At 43.3% G+C, this 27,998-nt stretch overlaps 1 protein-coding gene across 1 annotated transcript in view; it reads left to right on the top strand.

Annotated features, from left to right (window-relative positions):
• Window positions 1–565: 565 nt before the first annotated feature.
• The window catches only part of csmd2 (CUB and Sushi multiple domains 2), a gene marked incomplete at its 5' end in the record, with an annotated part of 258,538 nt that continues 231,105 nt past the window's right edge, over window positions 566–27,998 (top strand). The window contains 2 exons of the mRNA XM_084562774.1: window positions 566–740; window positions 19,016–19,232. Coding sequence (XP_084418900.1) covers window positions 566–740; window positions 19,016–19,232 — 392 coding nt within the window. The remainder of the gene's footprint in view (window positions 741–19,015; window positions 19,233–27,998) is intronic.

Raw genomic sequence — 27,998 nt, 5'->3', positions numbered from 1 at the left:
CTCAGACGAGGCGGGTTTGTTTTTTTTCTGGATCCGGATACCTTATTCCACGCGCCGCTCGTTCGTTCGAATCTCGGCTGAAACGTGGATTATCGAACACCGCGAATGCTGTTATGCTTGTTGGAGATCAATTAGACAGAAGGACAAATAAGTGCTGCGGGAGAAACTGAAACGGGAATCTCCTGTTTTGGGGGCTGGTGTCCGGTAATATCATTCACCTACGCGGAGCGGATGAGGGATTTTCGTGATTTCTTTTTTTCTTCTACTCGTCTGGGGTAGATCACTGACCACTTGAATCACGTCCTCCCCCCTTTGGCTTGTTTCCCCTCTTCTTTCTCCCCCCTTTAGGTGTGAAATCTGTCTTCACAGACAGAGACTCTGAACCCCTCGGTCCCCGCATGACATGGTTCAGTCCAGCTGCGAGATCCGAGCCTCCTCCATGCATTGGGATTTTTCTCAGCGCCGACACCGAGTGAATCTCCCTTTTCTGACCATCTGAGAACTCATCGCGCCTCGGCCGGACCAGAGAGAAAATAAAATAAATAAATAAATAAAAAGCCCTGCCATGACCGCCGCTTCAAATCGGGACGGAGCAACTGGACTTGTGAGGAGACCGGAATGCGCATGCAGGAAAGGGGACGGAATACGGATTTTTGCTCTAATGAAGGCGGGAGTGCAAGCGCACCACTGGAGCCGGGTGCTGCTCTTGTACATGGGGCTGCTGGCCGCCTCGGTAAAGGGTAAGTCCCCTTCTTTACAGCTGAAGACATGCAAAATGCAGCAGGGTTGCCCCCACTCCACCGCCCACCCTCCCCGAGCCCCTGACTGAATGCAAATCAGCATCAGCATCACGCACACACTCATCCCATAAAGGCGCATTTGGGCTCAACCTCGCTGCGATGTCGCTGTTTCTACCACTCAAAGTTATTAATAGGTGGCTGGTCGGTGGCTATTTTGGATCCTCAGGAACTGCAACTGAGCTCCTGCCTCTCCTCAATTCATGCGATACATTGATGGAATGTCACAGGGGTGGATTAAATGAGCCTAAGTGGACGTAATGATCGCCACATTTCTGTGTATTGCTTCACGCAAAGAGAGGTTTCTCGGGTAAAGACACAACATTTGTGCAGCGCGAGGAAACCAGTTTAGGTGGTCAAGCGGGGTTATGCTGGTTATTATGCTGCTCATTATGCTGCTCAGGGTCCAAAAGCGTGCGTGCGTGTGTGTGATCTTCTTTTAGACCGTACATTCTCGTCTTCCCAACATTCTCAACTTGCCAAAGAAACATTCATGTGCAGTTTCTCTCCTTCCCTCTTTCTCTGTCTTCCTCTATTTTCTGTCTCTGTGTGAGTGTGTGCGTGCGTCCGTGCGCGTGGCGGGGGCAGGCCTAATTAACTGACTCTGTGTTTTCTGCCCCTTGATTAATTGCAAATGGAAATCTTGCAACTTGAGCCGCGCATTCAACAGATTATCATCACTGTCTCACTATGGCGTTGCTGTCTCTGGAGCGTAATGCCTTCCTGAAATGTGAGACTTATCTGGTTTTACGTTAAATAGGAAGAAACAGCTTGTGGCGTTATTTAGAGCTCGTGCTTTTACGAGGACGAGCCGCAGTGATATTTTTTTTCTTCTTCTTTTTTATTTTTTTTTATTTATTTTTTTTTGCCGTCCCGAGCAGGTCCTTTGGCAAAGAAAGCCGACCGTTTTATCACTGTCTTGGCTCCGCAACACAGAACCGGCACTATTTTTAGCAAAAGCCAAGAATACTGCCACGGCCACAATCTGAATTTGACAGTGAGTCATGGCTCCGCGTTCGCCCACTCATACCTTTGGTTTGGGCGGCTCATGCTCCACGAAAGAGTGGGCTTTTTTTTTTTTTTTTTTTGTGGCGTCACCCAGTACAGGGCCACGCCGTCTCCTATAACTAACTGCACGAGCGCGCTTTGAGCTTGAGCGTCACCCACCCTCCTGTCTCCCACCAACATCTCCCACGCTCTCGCCCACTTTTGATCAAACTTGTGTCATCAGGCACCCAAATGGGTTTCTGGGCCGGCGATGCGTGGGTTTATCACACGCTCAGCTCAGTCCTAATGATACTGACAAATCTCCCCCGACCTTTTCTGTGGAGTAAATCTCATTGGGGCTATATTCGTAGGAGACTGCTTGTTTTATTTGCGTCCAGGGAGCTCTTTATTGCCCACTCTCTCGCCGTTTGACTCTACTTTTGGAGCCAATAAAGCGACTCTGACTTATTGCAGATATTTACGAAGAGCAGTGAAGACCGGACTATCCGTCTGCCCCACTTGTAACAGCATTTACTTTAAACGATGTCAGTAAATATGTTTGAATATCACACGCTGAGGTGGCGTGGCGCGTCCCTCGGTGCTGCAGCCACCAGCAGTTGCCCCATCCTCCCATTGAGCGGCACCAGAGCCTCACGCTATATGCTGAGAGGCGGTGCGGAGAGGGAAGAGGAGACCGGGGGTTCGTGGCTATTCCCTGTGCACATACTTTATCAAATCAAAGCAACACTTAACCAACGTAGTGGCTAATACATGGATGATGTACATGTCCAAAATCAAAGGTCTGCTGCAGGGTGTACTCAAAAGAATGTGTGATATACGCGTCTTAGATGTGCAATGGTGCTTTTCTGTGGTCTTCATTTATCATGTAACAATTTCCAGCCTCTCCTGTAATCTTAATATGGCTCCCAGGGGCCATAGAGATGCGCGAAGGGTTCCTGACAAAGACATATTGAAGAGAGCGGAGCGCTGTCTCCGCGGGATCAAAAGCAGCTGTCCCGGCGGACTCGTCGCTCAATAAGCGGTAATCAACCTCCATTCATTTAAACGCACAGGGGAGAGAATGCTGAGGCCGGAGAGGGAAGAGAAGGGAAGGGCAGAGCAGGCTGATTATGGACAACGCTGCGTCGCCTATCCGGTGCGGCTCCCCGGCTCTCTGACTCGTTCGTCAGCTGGCGCATGAGGTAGCCGCTCGGCGTGTCCGTTTTTACGCGCGAGATCACGATTCGTTCGTGCTCTCCTCTCAGCCACGCTCTTCTTTATGTGAAGCTCGGCGTTGTGCTCATGATGCAACTTGTGGTAATGTTTTTCAGGACTGGAGGGCTTGATGCCCCCTTTCCCTTTTATCTCGTTCTGCTTTGTGACATGTGCTTGTATTCGAGCTGTCATGAGGCTCCTAAAGAAAATGACGAGGAGAAAGTCAGAAAGAAGTCGTGACGGGAAGTAATTTGCAAGTTCCATAACACACACAAAAAAAGGCCGCTTTAAAGACCTCCCACGATAAGGCTGCAGGCCTCTAACCTTTGTTGCAACAGTTTGGAAAGTGGGCAGTTGTTTTAGTGTTTGTTTTACTGTATTTTTGCATAAAATATGACACAAAAGTGAAATCTAATCGTTGGAATTGCTGTTTTGTTCAAGGGGTTGTTGCTTCAAAGTTGTCTTTTCCCTCTATTGACCCAGTGGGATTTCCAGAACTGGACGCAGGGTGATATTGTGGTATTACCACTGGTGCTGAAGGCCTTCAGCACCACGGACAGCTCCCCAGCCAACGGCCGCAGCAGCTTGGATGGCTCCCTGGCTTCCTAAGCTGGAGTTGCTCCTAATGTTTTCAGGGCTTCAAACTCTTAGTTAAACCCAGACTTTATACCCCAATTAGAGAAGATCACATCATACAGGTTCTGCAGTTAGTTTACTACTGGATTTGTGCATTCCAGTCGTCATTTTAATACATTTTTTCTACCAAAATAAATCTGATTTTCAGATAAAAGAGCGTGAGGGTTGGTTTGATTTATATATTTCTGGATTTTGGTGTGTTGCTTGGGCAAAATGTATAAGCCGAAGATCTCTATTCTCAGTATAGGCAGCCAGTTTTTGTCATTTCACCAACCAGGAAATAATAATCATAGTGATCAGAATCCTCTCTCTACTACATGTCCCTGCTGTAAAACACCATTATGAATTGACTAAGGTGCTTATTTGACAGATATGTGAAAGCTATTCAAGAGATGGTGTCCTAAGCTTATGAAAACACTTGACCACATGTGCGAAACATTCTGTGTTGGCTTTGTACAAGTCCTTTCAGCTTAGCAAACACCAACAGAGTCCTGTGCATTTGCTCATGACCAACATATTCTATATACTGATATCTGAATCCTCCTCTATCTGCACATTCTTTTTCTCCCTATATCCCATCTGCTCTCCCCGCTCACCGTCGAGCAATAAAGGAGGGAACAGGTTCTGAGAAACAGATGACATGAACTATTTACTCCCAATAGATGTGCGGAATGCAAACGAGACGCGCATGGCCGTGGCGTTGCTTTCCCTCCCTGAGCGGAAGAGAAGGAGCTGGGAAGAGGTAGAGAGAGCGAGCGGTGCTCAAGATGAAGATGGAGATCTGAAAGAGGTGTCATGTTGGGGGGGGGGCGGGGGGCAGGATGGAAACAACTGACTGAGAGGGGAAATGCGAAGCTGAGAGAGGTGAAGGCTGTTGGAGTAGACGGGTGATAAGCTCACACCAGCTGAGAGATAATCTCGGCCCTATGTTTCCAGGCCTTTTTAGCGCTGGCCAATTTCCCCTTTTTTTTAAGTAAATGATCTATTTGGAGGGCTCATTCGCTTATCAGGCATCAAGCGGACTCCTATTTCAACAACCTAACAGCTTGTAAGTAAGCTAGCGGGCACGTGTATGTGTGCGGTTGGTTGGGTTTGTGAGTTGCCTCCTCCATTCACTCTAGGATGATTAGACTAAAGCGTTGACAAGCAGGTCATTAGCTAGCACACAGAGAGACTGTGTGTGTGTCTGTGTGTGTCTGCGTGTGTGGACATGCGAGTGCACTCTCCGCTTTCAGACGACGCGAACCCTCCGTCCCCCCGAGTCCCGTCCTGTCCCCACCCACCTGCTGATGTGTCAAGCCGCTCCTCTCTCCGTCTTCCCCATTGCACCTTCTCCTTCCATCCTCCCTCCGTCCCTCCACCTCCCCTCTATCTCTCTCTCTGTCCCTTCATCCTCCCCTCTGGTGATTCACACAGTCATCTGTCTCCAGATGGCCAGAGCTCTGTCACTGTGCTTCGTCACAGCGATCACAGCCACACAGTGACTCACACGCAAACACACACTAACGCGTGCACACTTTCAAACTGACTACAAAAAAAAAAAAAACTAAACACATTTAAGTAGCCATATGCTCAACACAAACCACACTTTTGGATGTTGTGAACTTACAGCCAAATGCACATTTGAAGAATTGCACAATTAAAGCGGCCCAGTGAGAAAATGAGGAAGATCAGATTCATATAATTATATGAAAACGAAAATCCTCTGGAAAACACTTGAGAGTGGTATTTAAGTTTGACGGCATTGCCACAGTTAAAGGGTTTGCTTTCATTAAATGTGACACAAGGCATTTCTACATCTGGTGGCTCGAGTTGTAAAGTCAATACTTCAAGTCTAACACAAGCAATAGAAAGTCTTGCCGGATAAATACTCTTGTTTCCTTCTAATACGACTCTCAGCACGTCCCTGAGCACGGCATTAAGTTCATAAGTGTATATTTTGGCTGTTTTATTTATCCGGGGAATATAAATGGAGCAGTGTTTCTCTCTTCTGGCAGTGCTTATGCTTTACATTCACAGGCTTGCAACTCACTCCTGCGAGCCTTTCTAAACTACATGGGTTCCATCATTTGCGGCTAAGCAGCTGAGCTCCATTAAAGACACTGGACGCTCAGTGGGAGGGTTTGTGGCAAAGTGCCTTGCTCGAGAATATGTTAATGATTCTTGAGTGGAAGCTGGTTTTCACTGAGCTTTTGTCTACCAATGTGTTTCCAGTAGAAATGAGTTTGGCTGGGACCCCATATGTGAATGTGCAGCCATAACAACTGCTGTGACGCAGGGAATGTCAGAAATAAAAGAAAAGTCTGATCAAAGTCAATCTTCCCTGGATAACAGTAAAACATTTATATGAATAAAGAAATGAGAAAACAGAGCTCACACCTCCACTATATGTATAAGGGAGCAAAGCTCTGACAGAGAAGACTCCATCTTGATTCAGATTTCCATTATCAGAAACCCAGGAACTAGCTACAGCTACTGTAAATCCCCACAAGGTAAAAGACGGACATAGACGCCCTGTCTGTCTTGTACAGACACGGAGCTCAGGCAGGGATTTCTTTAGCTTCCTGATTTACACTGTTCTTATCAGACATCAGTGATCCCAGAGATTGGAGATTAGATCCTGCGCAGGAGGCATCTTGTCCTTGTCCTTGTCTTTTTCTTCCCAACACACTCTATTCAACGTATAGGCAATCTGTCAGTGGCCTTCGTTCTTTTTTCTTTCTTTTTTTTCCGGGTTCAGGACAGGGATTGGGTTGAAGTTTACTGGCATTCCTATATTGTAGTCAGTACTAATGAAGGATTTTTCAAACCCATTACAGTGCAAACTTAGGAAATGCCATTAAAAGTATAGATCTAAAAGGCTGTGTTCAGTTATGCATTGGATGCTTAAGAATTAGCTGTTTCTTTGTAGCCTAAGCATATGGTACATTATGGCCTGGAACTGTAATGGTCCAAACTAAAGACAATGTTTTGAAGTCAAATCATTAACATTTTCTTAAAAGTAGGTGTTATATTTGAATAGAAAGACATGGCTATTGTGTTTTAATCTATTTAAGGCTACAGTTCAACTCTCTGGAACCTTGTTCATATGCATGCAGCTGACTAGCACAGCTTAGCATGAGCACTAGATATAAAGGCAACAAAGCAACATGTGCAGTAAAGGGTCACTAACTGGCACATTATGCACCGATCAGGCATAACATTAAAACCACTGACAGGAGAAGCAAACAACATTGGCAATCTTGTAACAATTCAATGTGCTGGGAAACTTTTGGACCTTGGATATGTGAGGATGTTACTTAGACATGTACCACCCACCTAGACCAGACCAGGCACCCCCACTCAGTAGCAATGACACTCCTTGATGGCTGCAGCCATCCCCAGCAGGATGCAGGCACACACAAAAATGATTTAGGAACAACTCAAAAAAACATAAAAACAGCACAAGGTGTTGACCTGGCCTCCAAACTCTCTGTGGGATGCACTGGAACAAGCCTGATCCACAGAGGCCCCTCCCCTCAACTCATAGGACCCAAAGGCCCCCACTAACAGCATTCTGTCACCAGACACCACAGGACACCCTCAGAAGACCAATGTCCATTCTCTGATGAGTCAGAACTGTTTTGGAGAGACAAGGGAGACCTACATAATCTTAGGTCATAATGTTATGCCTGATCGGTGTATCTGCCTTGTTTAATCCACACAAAAGCAGAAGTGTGACAATGTGAAGTTGCTTTTTAGGGGCATATAAGCTGTGAATGCAGTGTGCAAAGTCTATATGCCGTTGTAGGCCAAGACGACTGAGCTGAGCCATTCGGATCTCTAGATAGGTTTGCTGCTTTTTTCTCCCAGGATCTAATGGGTGGTCCTTTGTGACATGAGAAAAAGAAAGCTACATTTGAAGGAGCTTGTGAGATGCTGCTATGACGCAATCAGTCTGCAAATGCAAGTCTGGAAATGCTGCTCCTGAATTCATGCACAGCTATGATGTAGTATTTCTTAGTCAGGAGCTTTAACTTCTTGCAGTGCCTGCTGGTTTCCTGGCAACCTCACAGTAAGGTTGTTCGTCGCTGGGGTTTTTCTAGGCTAGCAAGTTTCAATCTGTGTGTCTGAAGTGTGTCTGCTGGAGTTAATCAGCCTCAGAGTGTCTGATGCCCAGTTTAACCTAATGTTGCAGTAGTTGTCTGCTGGCTCATGTTGCGTGTTTTGCTGCGTCAGAGGAAATAAATTCCTAATGAGCACAAGTGGGTGGAAAGTATCTCCTGACGTACTCCAGGAGAGGGCCAGAAAAGGGAAATCTTGACATCCTATAAGAACTGTCTTATTTTATTTTATGTTCAGGCTGTTTATTAAAGCCCACTAATCTTATGGATGGAACAAAGAGAGAAAATACATTGTGCGCAATTACATACAATCTTGTGCCTGAAATAGGTATGTGACACAAAATAATGTAATATTATCAGCCATTTCATAAGGTAACAATCCTGGAGTAAATCTCATTCACATGCAGGTTATGATATTCAGCATTTGTTTCAAATAGCTGAGAGAGCTGTTGACTCAACTGTTTTATTTTTATTTTTGAAGGCTGTGGTCTGTCGTACTACTGAACTGTATTGTGTTGCACCGACATGTTTGTATTATTTTGACAACTCCATATTAGTCTGTGGGCCAGGCTAAATAACAGAAACACTTAAGTGTTTAATTCAATCCAGTTTAATAGCACCACTAACAACATCCTCCAAAATGCTCATCATCCAGCTGACTTACAGCATTTCTCAACATAAACTGAACATTATAAGTGTCATGAGAGGGATTTAGTGCAGGAGTCTTATATTAGAATGCATTTGTTTTCACTGGTGTACCTTTTATGTTTTGGTTAGTGAGTGCATATGAACAAAGAATCTTCAAATCCCCTCCAAAGTCCACACTGTTTGGAGAGTTACCTTAGTTTTTCTAGTAAAATACAAGATCAACAGCATGCTATTCAGTGTTCAAACATAGTTTCCTTCAGAGTCTTTGCACTACATAATGCAAAATTTGCCTTTGACGCTGTTTCAGCACAAACGGAACATGATAACAGTCATGAAGGAGGATTTAGTGCAGGACTGTTGTGTTAGATTGCTTTTGTTTTCACTCGTGTACCTAATGAACTGGCAAGTGAGTGCAGTTTATCTTCACTAATCATAACAGACTTGATGCTTTTCTTTCTCACAATAATTCTCAATAATTTCCTTAAAAACAAATCAGAACATTGCATCTGTATCTTACTTAGAGATTGCAAATACAAAGGATCCATATCCAATGGTCAACCGTGCAGAATGCCATCTGTATGTCAGCCTGTAAGTAGCTGTAACAATTATTATTATTACTTTTAGTATAAAATACAGTAATGTGAGGGGGCTGCATGCAGCCACACTAACTACGACCGTGTATCTGAAATAAAAGTGTGCCACAGCAAGTTGAAGACCAGACCTATGGGTTTCGGCGCTTCCTCCCCTGTTTAATATACACAACTCAAGGAGGATCACTCAAGGAGATGTGCAACAATGCCCGCTCATTCACACACACATACACACACACAGACAGATTAACTTGTCCATAAGAATCCACTCATGGATTTAACACTAACTGCATTACGCCACCACCTGTTGATCCTATTGATCGGTCCTGAAATTGTGTTTTTCCCTGATTTCTGCTACAATTTAGATGCAAATACGCAGGAGAATGTAAGTGAGATTCGGGTGTAATGAAACTCAAACAGCTGGGCTTTTAGATGTGAGGGGAATGAAAATGAGACGATAATTGACTTTCACTGTTTCACACATTAGCGTCACACATAACTGTGCTTTTTTCGAAATATCAAAGGAAAGGAAAAGTGAAATTATATCGGAGGTTTGTGTGGGTGTGTGGGTGTGTGTTTAAGGGGACATGCTTTATGTGCATACCTGCGCGGCCAAGTGTTAAAGTCACACGTGCGGCGAGCTCAAGTACTGAGAAACGCTTGAGCAAAGGGATTCGCCTTCACGTGCATTGTCCTGTTATGCTGTTGTCATGGGAACAACATACAGCCTCCGAGACAGCAGCAGTGAGGCTGTTTGAACTTTTTTCTCTTTGTTCGTCTTCTACTCATCAGTGGAAACCTGAGTGCGCACGGAAACAGATATAAAACAACACACACCTGCAAGCACACATGTGCGTCTCTCTAGCCGTCAGCTTCAGTGTGTCGTGCGTGGGAGGCCCATTTGTACTCATGCTGAATAAACTCCCCGACTGAACAGGGGTCTTCCTGAAAGGGAACGATGATAACTGTATCGTGTCTTTGACTCTGAATACGCTATTGATTAATGTGAAAACCTTGATGCGTGGGTTGCTGAGGATGTCTGTTGTTCAACAAAATGCCAACTTACCACAAGGCTAGTTAAATGTGTTGATTAAAAAGGGAATAAGGAAAATGAAACAAGGACGACTGAAATATAAACAGGAACATCTCTGTTGAATCAATGTTTGAACTGGGTGAAACGTAGTTGAAGGCAGTTCTGCTGGTCCTTTTGGCTGGCATGATGATACTGCTGGTTAAATATGACCCAGCTGGAAGGAACTGCCTGGCTTCCCCCTTCTCTTCCTCTCTGTCTGAGAGAACACATGCTCCCTTGTGCTTCTTTTGCCGGCCCTGATAACAGGCAGGAATGTGTCCGTGCATTCGTGGAAATGTGCATTTCTGCATGCACGCCTCTTCTGTGTTTCAGCACCGAGCCGCTGTCTCTCCCTTCGATTCGCTTATCTTTGGATTAATCGTTACACGTGGGCGTTGTTTATTTTCTTACCCCACACATTTGGCCCTCCGGCTATGTTGCTGTGACAATGCGCTTTTTGTGCTTTTTTTTTGCGCATGTGCACGCACCAACTGCGTGTTGCCACAGGCGTCAGCAGATCCTTGAAAGAAACGCCACAGCCTGAGATGTGGCTCTTACAACTGGGACAGCACTGCATCATTAGCAGTGGTGTTGCCAGCATGGAATAGACATGTTTTTCATCATTTACATTTCAGAGAGTATGTTAAGAACTGCATTAACGTGTCCACTCTGTGGGTGTTTAGAAAAAACACTGCTTTATTTTCCTCGACACATTCGTGCAGCAGGAGGCCATTCCAAGCTTCGATTTTGCAACATTGTGGGAGTGGAAACTCTGTTTTTCTTCCCTTTTAAGTAAACACCGTGTACCCTTGGTTCTAGTGGAAACAACCTGTAGTAGCTGGGGCTCAAGGGGACAAGGCCTATCACTAGCGCATTCCACCACATTTGGCTTGTCTGTAATGGCAGGCGGTGTCGCCCCGGTCCGGGCATTAGCCTAATGTATGGAGGCGAGCGGGACTGCTAAGCCCGCCCATTTCCATTTTAATGGCGGCCATCCTGAGGTTAATTCGAATGTGATGCGTTCAAGGCGCGCATATGCGCTGACACGTCAGGAGACAAATGGCGGTGATGTGAGGATCTATGGGGCGGAAGGGTTTATCTTGCCACCAGGGAGGCACTTACTGCCACGCACACACACACCAAACATTTGGCGATTGAAAGTGTACTCATGGGGTAGGTTATATGTGGGAGAGTATATTTTGTTCCCTAATAAACCCACAGGATCCCACTTATTTAGTTGGAAATTATTCCATATTAGTTCCAGTGGGATGCATATTTTTCTATAGATATTGCCCCTTATGGGCCGCATGAATTGTTTATGGCTTCTCTTGAGAAAAGAGCTGAAATCCGTAGCTTTGAGATGGGGGAGTTGTAAAATAGACACTCTAAGGGTCTTGTCTTCATTTAATTGTTTAGCGCATAGTTCTTGTGACTGATGTGCCCTTAATATACTATAATTATTATGGCTTCAGCAAAGACTTGAATTGATCTCATTAATCAATTGAATTCAGTTTCTTTAGTGCTTCCAAGCTGCAGGTTTATATTTAATGACACAGACACCATAGCCATGATTGTGTTTACATACACACCAGTGTCCCAGTTTTGATCATATTAAGGATATGGTGTTTACATGGAACACATTTGTGATATTTGCAGCACAGAGCAGCAATGTGAACAAATGCCAAGGATATAAACTGCGCATGTGTGCCACCATTAGCTTAGCAGCGTATCTTGATTTGATGGAAAGTTGAACACCCGATGCATGAAGACTGTCTTCCGCAGTGCCCAGGAGACGTTGACCAAGCGTGACTCAGGAGTGAGACGTTTTCATTGCCACCACTGTTTGTGTTTCTCTTACGTCATGTGGCTTCAACAGTGCCTGCACAGATGGTCAGCTGTGGTCAGAAACCAGAATGCAATGCATAAATGAAACAGCATATAGTTATAGCATAATCGGTTTTTCGAAACCAGGAGATGTCGTGATGTTGACATGCACAATCATAAAAATCACTTTAGTCTGGTACTAGCTGTTATGGCAACACTTTAAGGTTGTAGCTTTAAGCCACTTTTGCAGATAAATAATACAGATGCAGAACTGTTTCCATTTACAATTTACAATCAGCACAAGCCACTGAAATGCCAGTCCATTAGGTACACTAATGAAAACGAATGCATTCTAATAACAGTCCTGCACTAAACCCCCCCTTCATGACCGCTCTAATGTTCGGTTTATGTCGAAACACTGTAAGAAAGGTGGTGATTTAACTCTATGACCATTGTGGAGGATGTAGTTAGTGGTGATGTGAAACTCGACTGAATTAAACACCAAAGTGTTTCTGTCATTTAGCCTAGCCCACTGACTGAAATAATAGAAACGTGTGTCGGTACAATGCAATTCGATAGTGCGACACACCCCAGCCTCCCAGATGGAAACACAATTGAATCAACGGCTCTCAGTTATTTGAAGCAAATGCTGAATAGCATAACCTTCATGAAGATGAGATTTAGTGCAGGACTGTTATTTAGTTTTCACTAGTGTACCTATAAAAGTGGCAAATGAGTATAAATCCTATTCAACACGAGCCAGTCTAATAAATAGCATATTAACAGTAAAGAACATCTTTCCTGATTAGGTTCACAATGTAAACTAAAATCTTATCTTGTGTGTGTAGGTTACTATTAAAATTTGAAATACTGTCTTCATTCATAGAACTTACGCTAAAATTTTAATCATTTAATTGACAAAGCAATCGATAGATCTAATCAAAAAATAGATTTTTTTATTCCTGCCCTGAAATACAAGGGGCCACTCTATTCGTCTTGCATATCAGAAGACGACAGGCACTTCTGTTATTGACTGACCGAAGGAACAGGATGGTCTCTGTGTCTTTGTCTTTTGTCCAAAGGCAAACTTGAATCGCAGATGAGGAGACGAGACACGAGATGAGTAGGGATAAAGAAACGGAGACAAAAAATAAAAAAAGCAAGAGTCCAGAGAGAAGATTTGCGGTTCGGTATTGCTAGTATTGTTTGTGTCTTTCCGGTATTATGAGAATGTGATGCTGGGATTATGTTTGCCATGATGAAATCTCCCTGCCGTCCGCAGTCGCCGTGTTATTGTATCCCAGCGGAGGAGTTACATGCAGATATCTGACACTACACCCAGCCTGGTATAGGGATTACACTCATACGTGTGCAGACAAATGATACCGCCACATACAGACATGTGTGCACCCTTGTCTCGCTTTACTCACATAAACAAACACACTCACTGCTGAAGCCTCCCTCTAAATAGACCTCTAGGTTTCGCTAACGGAGCAGATTAAGCTCTGTCTTGCTGTGAATGTCACGCTGGATGTTTGTGACCTCAGCAAAATAGATAAAAAATAAAAAAAAATCTCTCCCACTGTATAGTTTTCTTTCTCTTATCAACTCACTCACCCCCATTGGCTGTTGCTCTTCCTCTCGCTGACCTGACGTGTACTTTCTGGCACACTTTCATTTGTCCCTCTCTCCCTTCTCCGCTGCTATTTTTTACTCCCCTCTCCTCGTTTGTCCCCTCCATATGTTCAGACACTGTCTACTCGTCACCCTCGTCCCCGCCTTCCCCCGTTCTCCTCTGGTCTCTTCCTGTCTCCTTCCTCCGCACTGAAGGGTTGCCGTCCTGCCCGAGAGCAGCACAGCGACCGTCGATTCATCAAAGTGTCACAGCGCACCCCTGTGTGTGCCCGCTACTAAACAACGGCCCCGGCAAAGCAAGCAATCGCTCACATAAACACACACACACACACACACCGAAAGCAGACACACACAAACACACAGGTAGGACCTGGAGTGCTGCCCCAGCAAGGTCACACCTGTACACTGACTTGGCAGCGCGCACAACGGAGATGGTTAGCGCCAGGCGGACGCTGCCAGTGGCACAGTGGGCTCAGCACTGGACAACATATCTGTTGAACATCAAGCGCAGTTAACAAGCCAACGCAAACAGTTCCCAAAGACATGCTCGGGGAAAAAATAATGCACTAAAACAATTTTCCTAATTGCTGAACCAGCATATGTGCTACTTTTCCATATTCATAATGGCGCACCTGAACTTACACAACTTGAGAAAACACGACCTTCCACTTTGCCGGTAGTCTAGCCGAGGCTAAAACAGCACGGCCAGCAGTCTGTTTATGGGGTCTTTATGGTGTGTCGATGGGGTCAACTGCAGGATGGGCTCTTCCCTGCAGATTTACACCGCAGAGTAGGTCACCAGCTCTCAGCAGCTAATTTCATAATGCACCCTGGGCGAGGCTTAAATAATTCAACCAAGCCCCAAGTGCAGGATCTACTTAATCAAAGGGTTTTCAAAGAACAGAGAGAGTAGGCTCGGAGAACCTTGGTTAACCTCACTTGCATAAACTGTTTCCTGAGCGGCCGTGCGAAGATCTGATTCAGTATGACCACACAAACGTCTGGGAAACATCCCTGTTATCACTCACTAATATGAAAATCTAATTTGATGTTTTTTTTGTAAATTGGTCCTTAATGGTCCTAGAAATGCATTTCCGGGTGAACTTTGATGTGTCTGTTTTCGTAAAATTGAATTCCAACTGTCTATTTTTCAGCAAGAATAAAGCTGGCTCAGCCGAAAAGAAAAAAAAAAAAGAAAAAGCATCACCTCTAAAAGCTCCATCTTAGTCTTTTATCCCAGATTGCGCGCATCATTATCGATTTAAGAGCCGGTCACTTGGCGCAGGTACTCACACTTCAAAACATCATTCAGCCGAGCTCCTGCGGACTCGGTAGACGTATTCTTCATCGTGATTTTTTTTTTCTCTTTTCCTAATTGTACCCATAAAACACAGCGAATGAGTTCCTGCCTGGTAGATCACCCGTCATACATCAATATGTACAGCCCGTTCCATCCCGTAATAACACTTGCACTCTGACTGTATGAGAAGCTTTTATTCGGTCGCAAAACACCCTCCCTCTTTGGTGTCCTTTTCGGCTTTGTGGTGTTCCCACTTTAACTGGCTGCGTCTCAAGGGTCCAGAATTTCATTTTGAGCCTGAAACTGATTAATAACAATTCGGTCTCTTTAACCTCCCTGGTATTGTTTAGTAATACAGTCCATTTCACTCGTCCTGCTAACTCATTGCACATACACAAGGGGTCCGCGGTCCGCGGTGACCCCCATCAAGCGCCGCCATCAGGCTGCCGTACGAGCCATTGATTGGCATTTTGTCTGACAGAGGCCTCGTAATGAAGGAGATGATGAGGAGATTATTGACCAGGCTGCGTATATGAAAATCAGGGGGAGAGGTGGATATGAGGGGTTTACCTGGATATTAGTATTGACCCAATGGTAATTGGGAGGGTGGATGCTCACTTGCCGCGCCTATTTAAAGGCTTTAATGAAAAATCAGTCGGTGATAGCTTTGATCATTTTTGTTCCTCTTGTTAGTGCTTAAAGATGAGGACTGAGAATGCACACAAAGAGGAGACATAAGACCGCAGAGCTTATTTCCAGCTCTCTATACAGTATATAGGTCACATTTACCTAATGTTTAATCCCATTTTGCGCGGTTTATCCTAAGAATTCGCTCGCAGACCCGGGCAGCGTACAACACAACGCACCTATAGCTTAAATGTATTCAAGTCGCTGGGTTTCAAGCGCACACACACTGGCATCTTTCGGAAGAGGTCAAGCGCATGTGAAGCGCTCAAGAGTCACGGCTGAGAGACCCTTTCTCTCTCTTTTTTTTTATTTATATATATATTTTTTTTTTTTTTTGGGTGAGTCAGGCCCCAAGGAGTCAACAATGTCATGATGGATATACTGTGACTGGAGATGTTATTATCCCCCTGCTGTTGCCGAAGCCATCCAGTCCGGATCTTATACTCCTGAAACTCCACTTTTCGCCCTCTCCTTCCAAAAAAATAAAAATAAAAATAAAAATCTGATTGACCTTTTGCTGCTCTGCCTCGAACACAAGGCTAATATAGTTTTTTGTCTCTCTGTATGTGTCTCTACATGTGGGGGTGTCAGCTAAGCGTTTATTCATTTATTCACCAACACCACAATGCTGCGTTTAACCTCTGAAGTCTTAAACACCAGGCTTATTGCCCTGACAGCAAATGCAGCATGCACTCGTGAGACAAACCAGGGATTGTCCATGACCATGCTTATTTTTCTGTCATTTCTTTTTCCTCCCTGTACTTTCTTAAAAAAAAACAGTTTTTATTTATTTAAGACCTGGAGGCATAAAAATGGCCCTAATTTCCTTTTTTTGTGTTGTTTTTTTGTTCTGTTGTGTTCATGCTCGGTACCTCTAAATCCCTGCTGGTTTGTCCGACATGAGGCGTGCTACAGAGTGAAAATTTGGTCAGATTTTTTGGAGTTTAGGGATCGTCCTGCCCATCAGAGAGTGCACGGAGAGTGGAAGTGAAAGAAAGCGCTCAATGAGGAATAAACAGATCCCACCAGAGGGATTTAACAAGGCATCCTTTCACATGTTTGGAAGCTGCAATGTTTTTACTTGAGATCCCTGTTTTTTAATGCCCTGCTTTAATGCCCCCACGTAGTACAGCTCATTGCCATGCATTGATTTGTCACGGACATTTGCCCAGTCATATCTATGGATGTAAATAAACAAAGCAAATATCATATCTGCTGTGAGTGTTGCATTGTTGTTGTTCAATAATGTAGGTTGTGTAGATAACAGGTGTTCTCCAGTTACACCCTCCTAATTATGTTTTAATAATCCTATGATGCAGGTTTTTGGCTGGTGGGCATTAAGGGGGAATACAGATCATTTGTGTAAGTAGCATACATTCACCTTTGATGAGACAATAAGCCCACATTACTGCTCTCTCATGGTAGATGTCCACAGGATCCATTATTTCCTGCCCATTCATTATCTATTTAATGACTGTACTATGCAATTCATTCTGGTAGTACCATGTCATGTTTCAAGGGTGTCACGGTTTCCACTCCGCATTTGCATTTAGTTTAGATTTGTGGAAGTCAGTGGCAACCAGTGCAACGATGACAAATTTGGCAAATGCCTGGCTTAATTCCGGTTTGAAATGGGGGAGCCACTTGTCCAGGCGTGCATCCAATCAGGGGCGGCCTGGAAGTGTTCGTATGGTCGTTAGGCAACCTCTAGGGTTGAAAAATGATGCCTGCGTAAAGGTTCTGTTCCTCAACTGTTAAAATGCTTGACTTTAGATTGCAGCATGAATAAACATGTTCATCTTAATTAAGTGAGAGCTCTTTTCCCACATGCTTCATACAGAGCTGGCTGTCAGTATTTTTCTCCCCATGAACAACGTGACCCAAGCTCTCTGTGGTAGTCGCACACCACGTTTGTCTTGATTCATCAGACTTTGTTGCATTTAATTTTTATTAATGTATCAAATGTTAAACCTGTGACAAGTGTAAAAAAATTATTTTTGTCAAATTTCCACCAAGTCGAGGCAGCATGGTAGCTCCCCTGGTTAAGCCCCATAAACTGAGGCTGTAGTCCTTACTGCAGTGGGCCAGGTTCAGTTCTAGCGATGGGTCATCGTCTCCCTCTCTGAAGTTTTGATTTTAGTCAAAAACTACTCATAAAAACATGTTGAAGCAACATCACCGGTTGGTACCATGCAGCACTCTTCAGGGCTGAAAGATAAAGCCAACACAGAAGCGTCAAAAACATGTCCAACTTTACAGCCGAAATAAACTTGTTTACAGCCTGGTCCAAAACTAATTGTTTTGCTCTCTATTGCTAATGTCTCCACTTGTGACAGCTGTATGGGTTGTGAATTTTTATACAACTCATCATTTGAATTCTAATCAAATTCTAATAGGGCATAGTTAGTGTGAGAGGCGGGTGCCGTCACGGGTGATTAGTTTCTTGCCTTTTTGGGTGACATTATGGATGATTTGTCCATCTTAATATGCGGCCCAGACCTGCATAGCTTGTTTGTTTCCTTGGCTGGTGAGTAGTCAGGGAAGATAAATTGACAACTGCTGAGTCAATCATCTGCTTTGACAACGCCTAAAAGCATGACCATCAGGAGTCCGGTGCTGTGAAAGGACGCGACCTCTCTCATCCAGAACTGCCCTATGGACATGTACCATTAGTGGCAAGCAGACAGCTGACTGCTCATATTCACCTAACTTTCACAAGCTGTTTTGCTTGGAGGAGACGGCCATCATCACTGCAATGACATCTAATGAGTGATTTAGTTTAACCACCAAATGATATCTTTATAGGCACATTTTCATCAACACTGAAAACGCTCACAACACGAAGAGCTGCACAAAGTATAGTTAGCGCAATCACACATCAGTCCCCATTAGTGATTAATTACAACTAAATCCCAACATTGATTAAAGGCCGCGGCGGTGCTCAGATCAGTCGAAGACAAGTCACTTAGCTCGGGGTCGCAAACTTGCAGACGACTCACCCTTCACACATCCACCCTGGTACTGATAGACGGCAACACAATTAAAATCTCTGATTAAAGGCAGCATAAAAGGCTGCTAAAACAAAATGAACTAAGCACTAAAGTGTGCCTCCTCTTGTCCCATCCTGTCCCCTCGTCCTCTGTTCTCCAGCTATGTCGTGTATTAACATGGGAACCTATCACTAATGTGGTAGAAGGGCCGGTGAGGGAACAAGTGTGTGATGATGGAGGTGGGGAAAGCTGGGAGAGCATGAGCCATTTAGCACTGCTGTATTAATGGCTTATGCTGCACGCTGTAGGTGATAATGGATGTTGCAGCACTTGGTGCAAACTGTTTGACTGCGGGTGTGGATTTGGTGTGTGTGTGTGTGTGTGTGAATCTGTGTAGCTGCCATTCTTGGCTGTAGAGGAGTTCAACACTTCTACACTCTGCTAGCTGTCCAAACATGCCTTACAGCCTTTTAATAACTGCTCGTTTTTCTTTTTTTTCTCTCTCTCTCTCCCTCTCTTTTCTCTTCACAGCTCAGAACTGCAGTTACACACTACAAAACCCCAACGGGACAATAGAGAGCCCTGGATATCCTTATGGTTATCCTAACTACGCTAACTGCACATGGGTCATTGTGGCGGCGGAGCACAACCGGATACAGCTGGTGTTTCAAGGCTTCGCCCTGGAGGAGGACTTTGACATCTTGTCTGTGTACGACGGGCCACCCAGCCCTGGGAACCTGCGGACAAGGTAAAGAAAGTTTGTGTTTGTACGTGTATGTTCTTTCTTTTGCGACAGTTTGACAGCTCCAGGATATTACACTGTCAGAGGTCAACGTTTAAACTGCAGTTCCAGAAAGATAAGATCAGTTTGCCCCTCATTTGTAATTAAGGATTACAAGAGAGATATTGGCTGGACTCAGTGTTTAGGTTTCTCCATTAAAAGGGGAAATGAATGTGTTAGGGCTACCGCGATGGCAAAACCATGATATAAAAACCCAAGTTGTGTTGAATTTAAAATGGCCCCTTATATGCAAAGTTATTAACGAAGGAAGACTGCATGGTAACTGGAAAAAGTGGGAAAAGTCTTAACAGTTGAGGTGAAAACCGGCCTTTAGAGGCAGCATTCAGCGATACCAGCCTGACTGCGGACACTATGACAGGACCCAAGGTTATTCAGCAGGATTTCTGGGCACATTTCATGCCTCAGAGCTACTAACAAAACGGAATAAAGCTCACTTGAGTGTGAAGGCTCAACCAAACAATTTCTGAATCAACAGTCTCATCCTCCCGTACAACCGTCAATTTAACAGCCTTGGAAGGAAAAAAAAAACAAAAAACATCTAACATCTGAAAGGCTGCCTGTCTGGTTTGCAGAGTTTCATGCTCGCTAAGTTAACGTGTTTTCAAGTGTTCGAGATTTTAGAAATAAACATTGTTAGGGCGTGCCGTCTAAAGAGCTAAACTTCTGAATTGACTACAGTTATAATATACAGCCACTGAGCTGCTATTCACCGATGCATTTCCATGTTTTGGATGTTAGTTTTTGCTTTTCATATCTAGGCAGACATGTTGGCTGTGCCGCACTTTAACTTAATTAGCATCAGTTTCTCTATTTGATCAGCTGAAGCGCCACCAAAAAATGCTTTTAATTCCTGTCACCTTGTGCTATGTGCTTGGTCTTTCAAAGCAGTGGAATGCTCTCCAGAGGCACATGTGAAAAATATTCTCACGCGCATTCAACAGTCTTTGGCGGCCTCTCTGTTCCTCCCTGTCGATATCGCCTTCTCTCTCTCACCCCTTCTCTGCCCCCTCCCCTCGTTGAACCTCTCATTTCGTGCCAGTGGTACCTCCACTGCGTCTCCCCGTAGAAAACGAATGAAAGAGAGAGGAAAATCCATTATGGATTGGTGTTGCGCTGTTCTCCACAGCCTTTCTCCTGTTTGGACCTCTGGGCCTTGTATATTGATGCTCCAGCGGGACAGGGGGAAAAGCGTTCTCCTCTCTCTCTCTCTCCCTCTCTCTTTTCTCTGTCTATGAGCTTTGAAAATAAGTTAATAAATTAGAAGAAGAAGGGAAACGAAGGAAACGGCGCTTGAGAAAAGAGACATCAAGAGAGCTTGAGAAGAAGGAAGGAGTGTTCAAGATTTATAGGGACCTCCTTCAGATTCTGCTGGTGGTGTCTTTGACCACAGTTCCTTTCGTTTCAGCAGAGAGTCGTTTTGTAAAAGTGAGACTTCAAACTTTATCAGAGTGAGCTTGGAATGCAGCTGGGAACTGAGCTTGAAGCAGCTTTCACCAGTCAACAGTCAGAGCGGACGTGTATATTTTCACTGACAAACACTCCCAACCTGCTCACACACGCACACACATTTCTGCACGCATACAAAGATGCACGTCTGATAATTCAGCCCTCCCTTTGCTCTCATCTCCCACTTGTGTCAGAAGTAATTTTCCTTCCATTTTTCTTGCGCCTCCTCCTCCAATTTCTTTCTCACTCCCCTCATTTCATTCTCACCTATTTTTTTTCCATATCTTATCTTTTCTTCTTGCTCTCCATTTTGAGTCTCGCGTGACTTTTTGTGTGTGTAGGTGTGTGTGTGTGTGTGTGTGTTGAATTTGATCGGCCTTTCATGCACACTGCACTTTAGGTTGTGGAGCTCAGAATATTTCCTTTAATCTCAACTAGTCATCAAAAATGAATGTTTTGGCTGACTACGCATTCAAATGATCACCTTTGATTTGTTTTCCAAAGCCGTCACTTTTCCCCAGATTTGTTTATGCATCCATTAATTTATTCATTGCTCTCACGGCAAAGCCAAGAAAATAGTTGTTACGCTGGCTTACAAATCAGTTCAGCTATATGTGCATGTATATATATATATATATATATATATATATACACATATATATATATAGTAACTGTGCGTGTTCCTGGAGTAGCTGCTTTGTGAGTCACAGCCACTCCTTAAGAAATGCATATGAGTCAGTCTGTTGCTGCAGCACTTCATTAAACTGACAGTCCCTGGTGACACCTGGGAAGCAGACAGAAAATTTGATGGAAATTCCAATTGTTTGAAATGGAAGAGCAGCAATGTCACCACTCGGTGACAAAAGTCAGAGACCGCAAGCGCAGGCTGCCGTTTGCTATATGGTTGCTGTTAATTAAAGAGAGCAGTCATTTGCAGAGATGGCGCGGCGATTAACTGTTTAAGTGGAGTTTGCGCCCTCTGTGTTGTGGAACGTATCAGTTACTTTAAACAGGGGGAGACTGAACTGCTGCAGAACGAACCTTGTTCAAGTGGCTATGGAAAACTAATAGGTAATCTGGAGTCGTTAAAGGAATCTGTGTAGAAGGACCATATTACAGATTTTCGCATGTTTAAAGGTTTTCATTCAGATTAATTTCTGTTAAGTGACTATCCATCACCAAACGAGAGAACATAATGGGAAATCAGCCTATGGCCTACTGATGAAAGTATTGCAGTATGTGAACACTGAACACACTCAATGAAAACTGAGCTAGTGTAATATCTATAAATAGATATATGGATATATGGATGCAGGTCAGTGGTCATTATTGTCATTTTCTGACATCAGTGCAGTTTTAAATATCACAGGGGGGCTAATGGAACAAGAAGGAGGAGCCACAGTGAGCTGCTAGATGAAGAGCTGCATATCCCACCTTCTTTCGCCCCTCTGCTTAAAGAATTCTGTGACCTGTAGTATCAGACTACATCTGCTGTTACCATTACCACTAGTAACTACAGATGTTGCCAAATCAAGATTGACTGATTGCCTCTTTAAGTTATAGAGCTGGATGCAGGATGTGGTTAGCGTATTTTAGCTAAAAGACAAGAAGCAGGGGGAAATAAGAATGTATGATTTAAGCATTCAATAAAGGCTCTTTCTTCTTGTCAGTTTATCTATCGGCTGTATTTGGCAACCCACAATGCAACCACATTGTAAAAATGGGGTAGCTGTTTCCACCACTGCTTCCTGTCTTTATGCTGACCTAGGGTAAGGCATCATGATTACTCTGTATTACTTGTGCCTAACTTAAAAACTCTCAATAACAGAATTTTCCAAAATGTCAGACTACTCTTATAGGTTCTCTTCCCTTTGATTTCCTGCGTGGTTTTCATTTATTTCATTCACAACAAGACAAGATTTTTCTCGTTGAATGCTCTTTCTTAGTTGGCCATGGCCTTGGTAACATAAGACACCTTCAGATTTGCATTATAGTATCTGTGTGCTATTACTTTCCTAATTTATGAATGCCAGTCCTTACAGCGACTTACCCTCACCTCCGTTATGCAGGGCGTTGTCTGACTGTGCCTTTTGAACGGACAGTTTTCAAAGTGCCTCAGATGCAGTGCACCATGGCAATAGTGTGACCTCAGAAATAGTGTGAGGGATTTCCTGGGTATAGTTTCTGTAAGACTCTGCTTTAAACATACCAACATTTATGACTGAAGGGTAGAAAATAAATATGTAAATAGTGGCATATTTTGAGAAATGAGCAGTAAAAATGGTCGAAATACTTATTATTATTTTACTCCATTTCATACTTCCACTCCATTACATTTATCTGACAACTTTAGTTATATCAAGATGACGATTTTACTCACTAGAAAAAAAAAAAGCTTTTAAATATATAACACACTGTTTAATATTGAACTGGCGATTTCCAGCCTTTTTGGTTTCTGACATCTTACAAATGCAGTCTGTAGTTGGAGTCAAATTTAAGATGGCTCAGTCGTTAGCAACTCATCCAAATAGTGATTTTTCCCTTTAAATTCTCTCATCTTTCACTTCAGTAATGCTAAAATATCTCACAAGCATCAAAGATTAGAGAAAATGTCCAAACACTGAAAACAGATTTGTATATTAGATATGTTTCCTACTTTTTTCTCCCATTAATCTTTCCAACAACCCTGTATACTCTGTAAAGTAAATACTATCTCCACCTCCAAGAGCTACAACAGAAAAGGGGTGAACATACATGAGCTGACTCGGTAACAAGAATCTACAATCTACTAATGATGTTGTGCAATGTGACACAGCTTTGGTTCTTACCAAGAAATTCACCAGGCTGATAGCAGAATTAGAGCGTCACATAAACCCAGATGGAATGGTGGCGGCGTGGGCGGTATATTCTTTTCGAATCGAGAACGGTGACGGCAACAACAGCTAACTCCGTCCATACACTAGCAATATTTTTATGTTCTGCTTGTTTCACTAGGAAACATTAGAGCTACAAAGCAATTGATGACAAATGAATCGCTTTATGTGTGAAGGGGGGTTAACATGCTGCTTACACTGCACACTGGTTCTTAAGTATTAATGATCCAATGATACAATATATACAGCAATAATATATGAATCAGAGGGACAAAACCTGTACTTAAACAACAGTTTGCTACTTATACTTATGTACTTTTACTTGAGAAGATGGGGCATTACTGTATGTATTGGTGTATTTTTACTGCTGTCAGGCTCTTTAACCAAGCCCACTCCCAGTAGACCGCACACAATGAAAACTCTTTTTTCAAGGGCAATATCTTTACCGTAACAATACTGTTCAGTGACATATCCTATATAGTTTAATGTCCAATGTGCAATAACCATATCACATTCCCAGTATGCAATAATATGTGCTATGTCAGTTTTAACAATAGGAAAATTTAAATTTTTTATTATTTTTTTGTCTCCACTTATTTCCTACTTTTGTACTTACCTAATTAATACTTTTGTGTGGTACTTTTCTACCCCCTCTGCTGTTGTAATGCTGTAAATTTCCCCATGTGGGACTAGCTCATCTTTTTGCATTGCTGAAATGAACTTTTACCAAGTAAAGAATTTGACTACTTCTTCTGTCTCCGGTTAAATGAGGCGACTTTTAAGTTATTTTTAGGACACGTCTCCCTAGATACCAGTTACCCTGGTGCCCTCAGTTAAACGGAGCCTGCACTACAATAGCCAGAATGGCCCTCCGATCACTAGAGCAACAGTCAGCTTGACCTTAAGTGAGACACTGAACCTCTGCCAGCTCACTCACTGTCACTCTGTACTAGAGTGCACATTTCTTACTTGTAAAAAGCAATCTTTTTCCCATTTTTGTGTCACATTTCACCTTGTAAGTGCCAGTCGGGGGAAGACTGGGTACATTTCAGCGCCGGGAAAAGCCGCTGAGGTGTGTGAAGGCTCTCCACATGCGTTCCCCTCACTGGAACGGAGGGATGGAATGGAGGGAGTTAAGGCCTGGCAGCCTGGAGAGGGTGGGGAAGTGAGAGAGGGAAAGAGAGAGAGAGAGAGAGAATTAGGGGAGGGTGAGGTTTAGAAGGGACAGATTTTCAGCCTGCAGGCTCGATAGGACCTAAATAAGGAGCACTAGTGCATGGTGCTGGGAGTGGCATTGACAATACACTCAACCCTCTGTGCTGCAAGGCAGGCCTGTCACAATACAAGTTTGTATATTTGTGTGTGGAAGCACACAAGACGGCGCAGTGGTTACAAAGGAGGATCTAATGTACAGCTCATCCCAGCAAGTTGATTCTGGGTCAACAAAATCAAGGTTTATTGGAATACAGATAAAATGAACACCACACTCACACACACAGAAACACACCTTTAAGCGTGGAATACGGCAGTGGGGCCAACAATTCCTAAGGTTGCGGAGACTTTTCTGCTTTTCGGGAAACGTTGCTTTCACATGGCGCCATCATCTCCCAGAGATTTAACACAGTTAGCACAGAGCATCTTTTGCTTGTGTTTATTCAGCCTCTCCTCTCCATCCATGTCTCATGTTGTATGTGTGAACGAGTACAGCATTAGTCAATGAGTCAAGCTTGCAAAGAGCCAATGCCTGCGGGTCAGGGTGAGCTTGGGTGACGTACAATAGCGCTTCCTGCCTGAACACTTGCCACGGCGATAATTCTTCTTTGGTGAAGGCCTTGGCCATCAATCTCTCACAAGACGTACTTTGGAAAATGACTCCTGTACGCGAACACTCTGACGCACTCGTGTTTAATGTGTGCGTGCGCACGTTTCCTGCTTTGTCTGGTTGCACTGAGATACACGTGCTCGCATGTTAATGTGACATCTGTGGCGCATATCAAAATGAGGAGGTGGAAGCGGGTGAATCAGTGTGTGTGTGTGTGTGTGTGTGTGTGTGTGTGTGTGAGGACAAAATATGATTCCAAGGCTGCATGGTTTTATTAGTTGATGGTGGTTGTGATTGAGCATCATATTCAACAGCATCCACACACAGAAATACATGCACTCCGCGCAGGCCTATCGTTTTTTTGGGTTGTTGTTTTTCTGCACACGGATGAGTCGCACACACACGCACCCGCACACACACACACTCTCTTGGATTTATGGTCCCTTTGAGTCTGGGCTGTTAATGGAGAGACTGCCACTTATCAACGCCAGCTTTAACGACAGACTGCTAAAAACAGGACGAAGAGTGATAGTTTGTTTTTCATCATCTCACGCCGTGGAAAAAAAGTGAAACGATGCAGAGATTTATAGCATCACCTCACCTGGAAGGCAGAATTATTAGGCCCAGATTAGAGAAATAATCAACTAGATGTCCGGGAATTTATACCCGACAACCTGCGTTTCGCTCATTGCGCACTCCGCTATTGACGTTCTCCCATCCCAAGGTCCATCAATGCTTCTTAACAGGATGCACTTCAGGAGCGGCGTGAAATGAAATGTTTTCCTGCCGAGATAAAAGATTAAATATGCGGCGCACCATTCAGAGAGAGATGTGTCATTTTCAGCTTTTCTGTGCTTGGGGTCATTTGAGTCAAATACATTTTCGGGAAGTGCAGCCTGTGGAGCCACTCAAGCCTTAAATTAGAGCTAAAATTACACCAACGTAGCACTCAGTGTTCCTGTTTTAGCCAAGAATAGTTCTCAAAAAATGAAAACTTGTGTACGTTTTTGACTTTCTTAAGATTTTATTGTAATATCATCATTTTATATGGAAGTCATATACATCGGAAGTCATTTGAATGAACTAATTGATATTGTAGTATTTTTGTGCAAAAAAAATGAAATAAAACATGTAAAACAGGTTAGCGCTACAGGATTGCTCCTACTGAGATAATGATGTCTTACTTTGAAAAGGCCGTGACCTATGTGCCGTAAAATCAAGGACTTCACAGCATTTATTTCAGCTGTAGCTTATTTATTATTTTTATTTTTTTATTTTTTTATTTGCTTGTAACAGTCGCCACACAATGTTTTCCACTTGGAACATTGTATCTAATAAGCACAGGTTGAGCATTATTTTTCATTTAAATGTTTGCTGTAATTTTTGACAGGTTATTAAATAATTGAATGTCGGGCGAAATTACGCGTAACACAACAGAAGCCAACACAAACTAAGACAAAGCCATGAATTTCATGATGTAAAGCGATAAACACCACCTAACAAAGGATGGTAGGAGGCGGATGTTATGCTTTTCTCACTGCAGGGAATTCATTTTGTTGATTAGCATGACAACTTATGCAAATCACGTCAGTCACAATTTTCCAATTACAATACCTAAGGCACAGTACGACTTATGAGCACACTCCAGGTCTAACATGTCTGGATTTAGCATCGTGGAGCAGACGGGGGAAATCTGGCTTGTCATGGCTTTTTTATTTATTTTTTTCTTTGTCACTGCTGCCATAATTTCTCTTTATTCCAGTAAATTTGGATTGATCTAGCTATGACAGTGGGACATTTATAATTTCCAAAAACATTTGACTTGACAGTCAATAAAAATATGACTTGACAGTCAATATTCTTTTGTGCGCATAAGAGCAGTTCTCAAATGGAAACTGTGTCTGTTGTGCTCCTGAACAATTCATCCTTGTTAGGATGCAGCAGCGTACCTAAAATTTAAATTTTTCACATTTTGTTAAGCCATGGAAATGATCCATTTTAAATATTATGGAGCTACAGTTTCGGCTGCAACAGGTGTTTTGTTTATACAATACCTGTAATTCAACCAATTATAGACGTATACCTACCATCTTGTTACACAAAGCTTTATGAAGATTAAATGGTTATGTGACTGCCAGTAGTTGAAAAGCATTTTGTAAAACCCAGGGATTTTGTTAGCAAAAAAGTACATTAGCATATATTTCAAGTGATTCTATATCATGGCTTCCCAGATCTTTTTCCTTTGCTATTGTTTAACCTCGTTGTTCAAATCCGTGTTGTATTAGGATCACAACATGTCTTGTTTGTAGCATCCATGTTGTTTCCACATTCTGACATGATCCCATTTAAGCGATGGTCTAAAACTAGTTATTGCAGATCTGCAATTAGATTTTGAATTGCATAAAATTGATGGACGCATATCCTCAACACAATTCTGCAGCCCTGCGTGAGATGAAATGCGAATTCAAGTTGATACAGCAGCAAAGAGTTAACATCATAAAGTGAATCCTATACATCAAAAGTGAGAAAAAATGCAGATAAAATACACTATATTGCCAAAAGTAATCGGTC

This window comes from Chelon labrosus, assembly GCF_963514085.1.
Source record: "Chelon labrosus genome assembly, chromosome: 16".
Lineage (NCBI taxonomy): Eukaryota > Metazoa > Chordata > Actinopteri > Mugiliformes > Mugilidae > Chelon > Chelon labrosus.
Note: the sequence above shows the minus strand (reverse complement) of the source record. Positions and strands in the feature narration are given on the sequence as shown.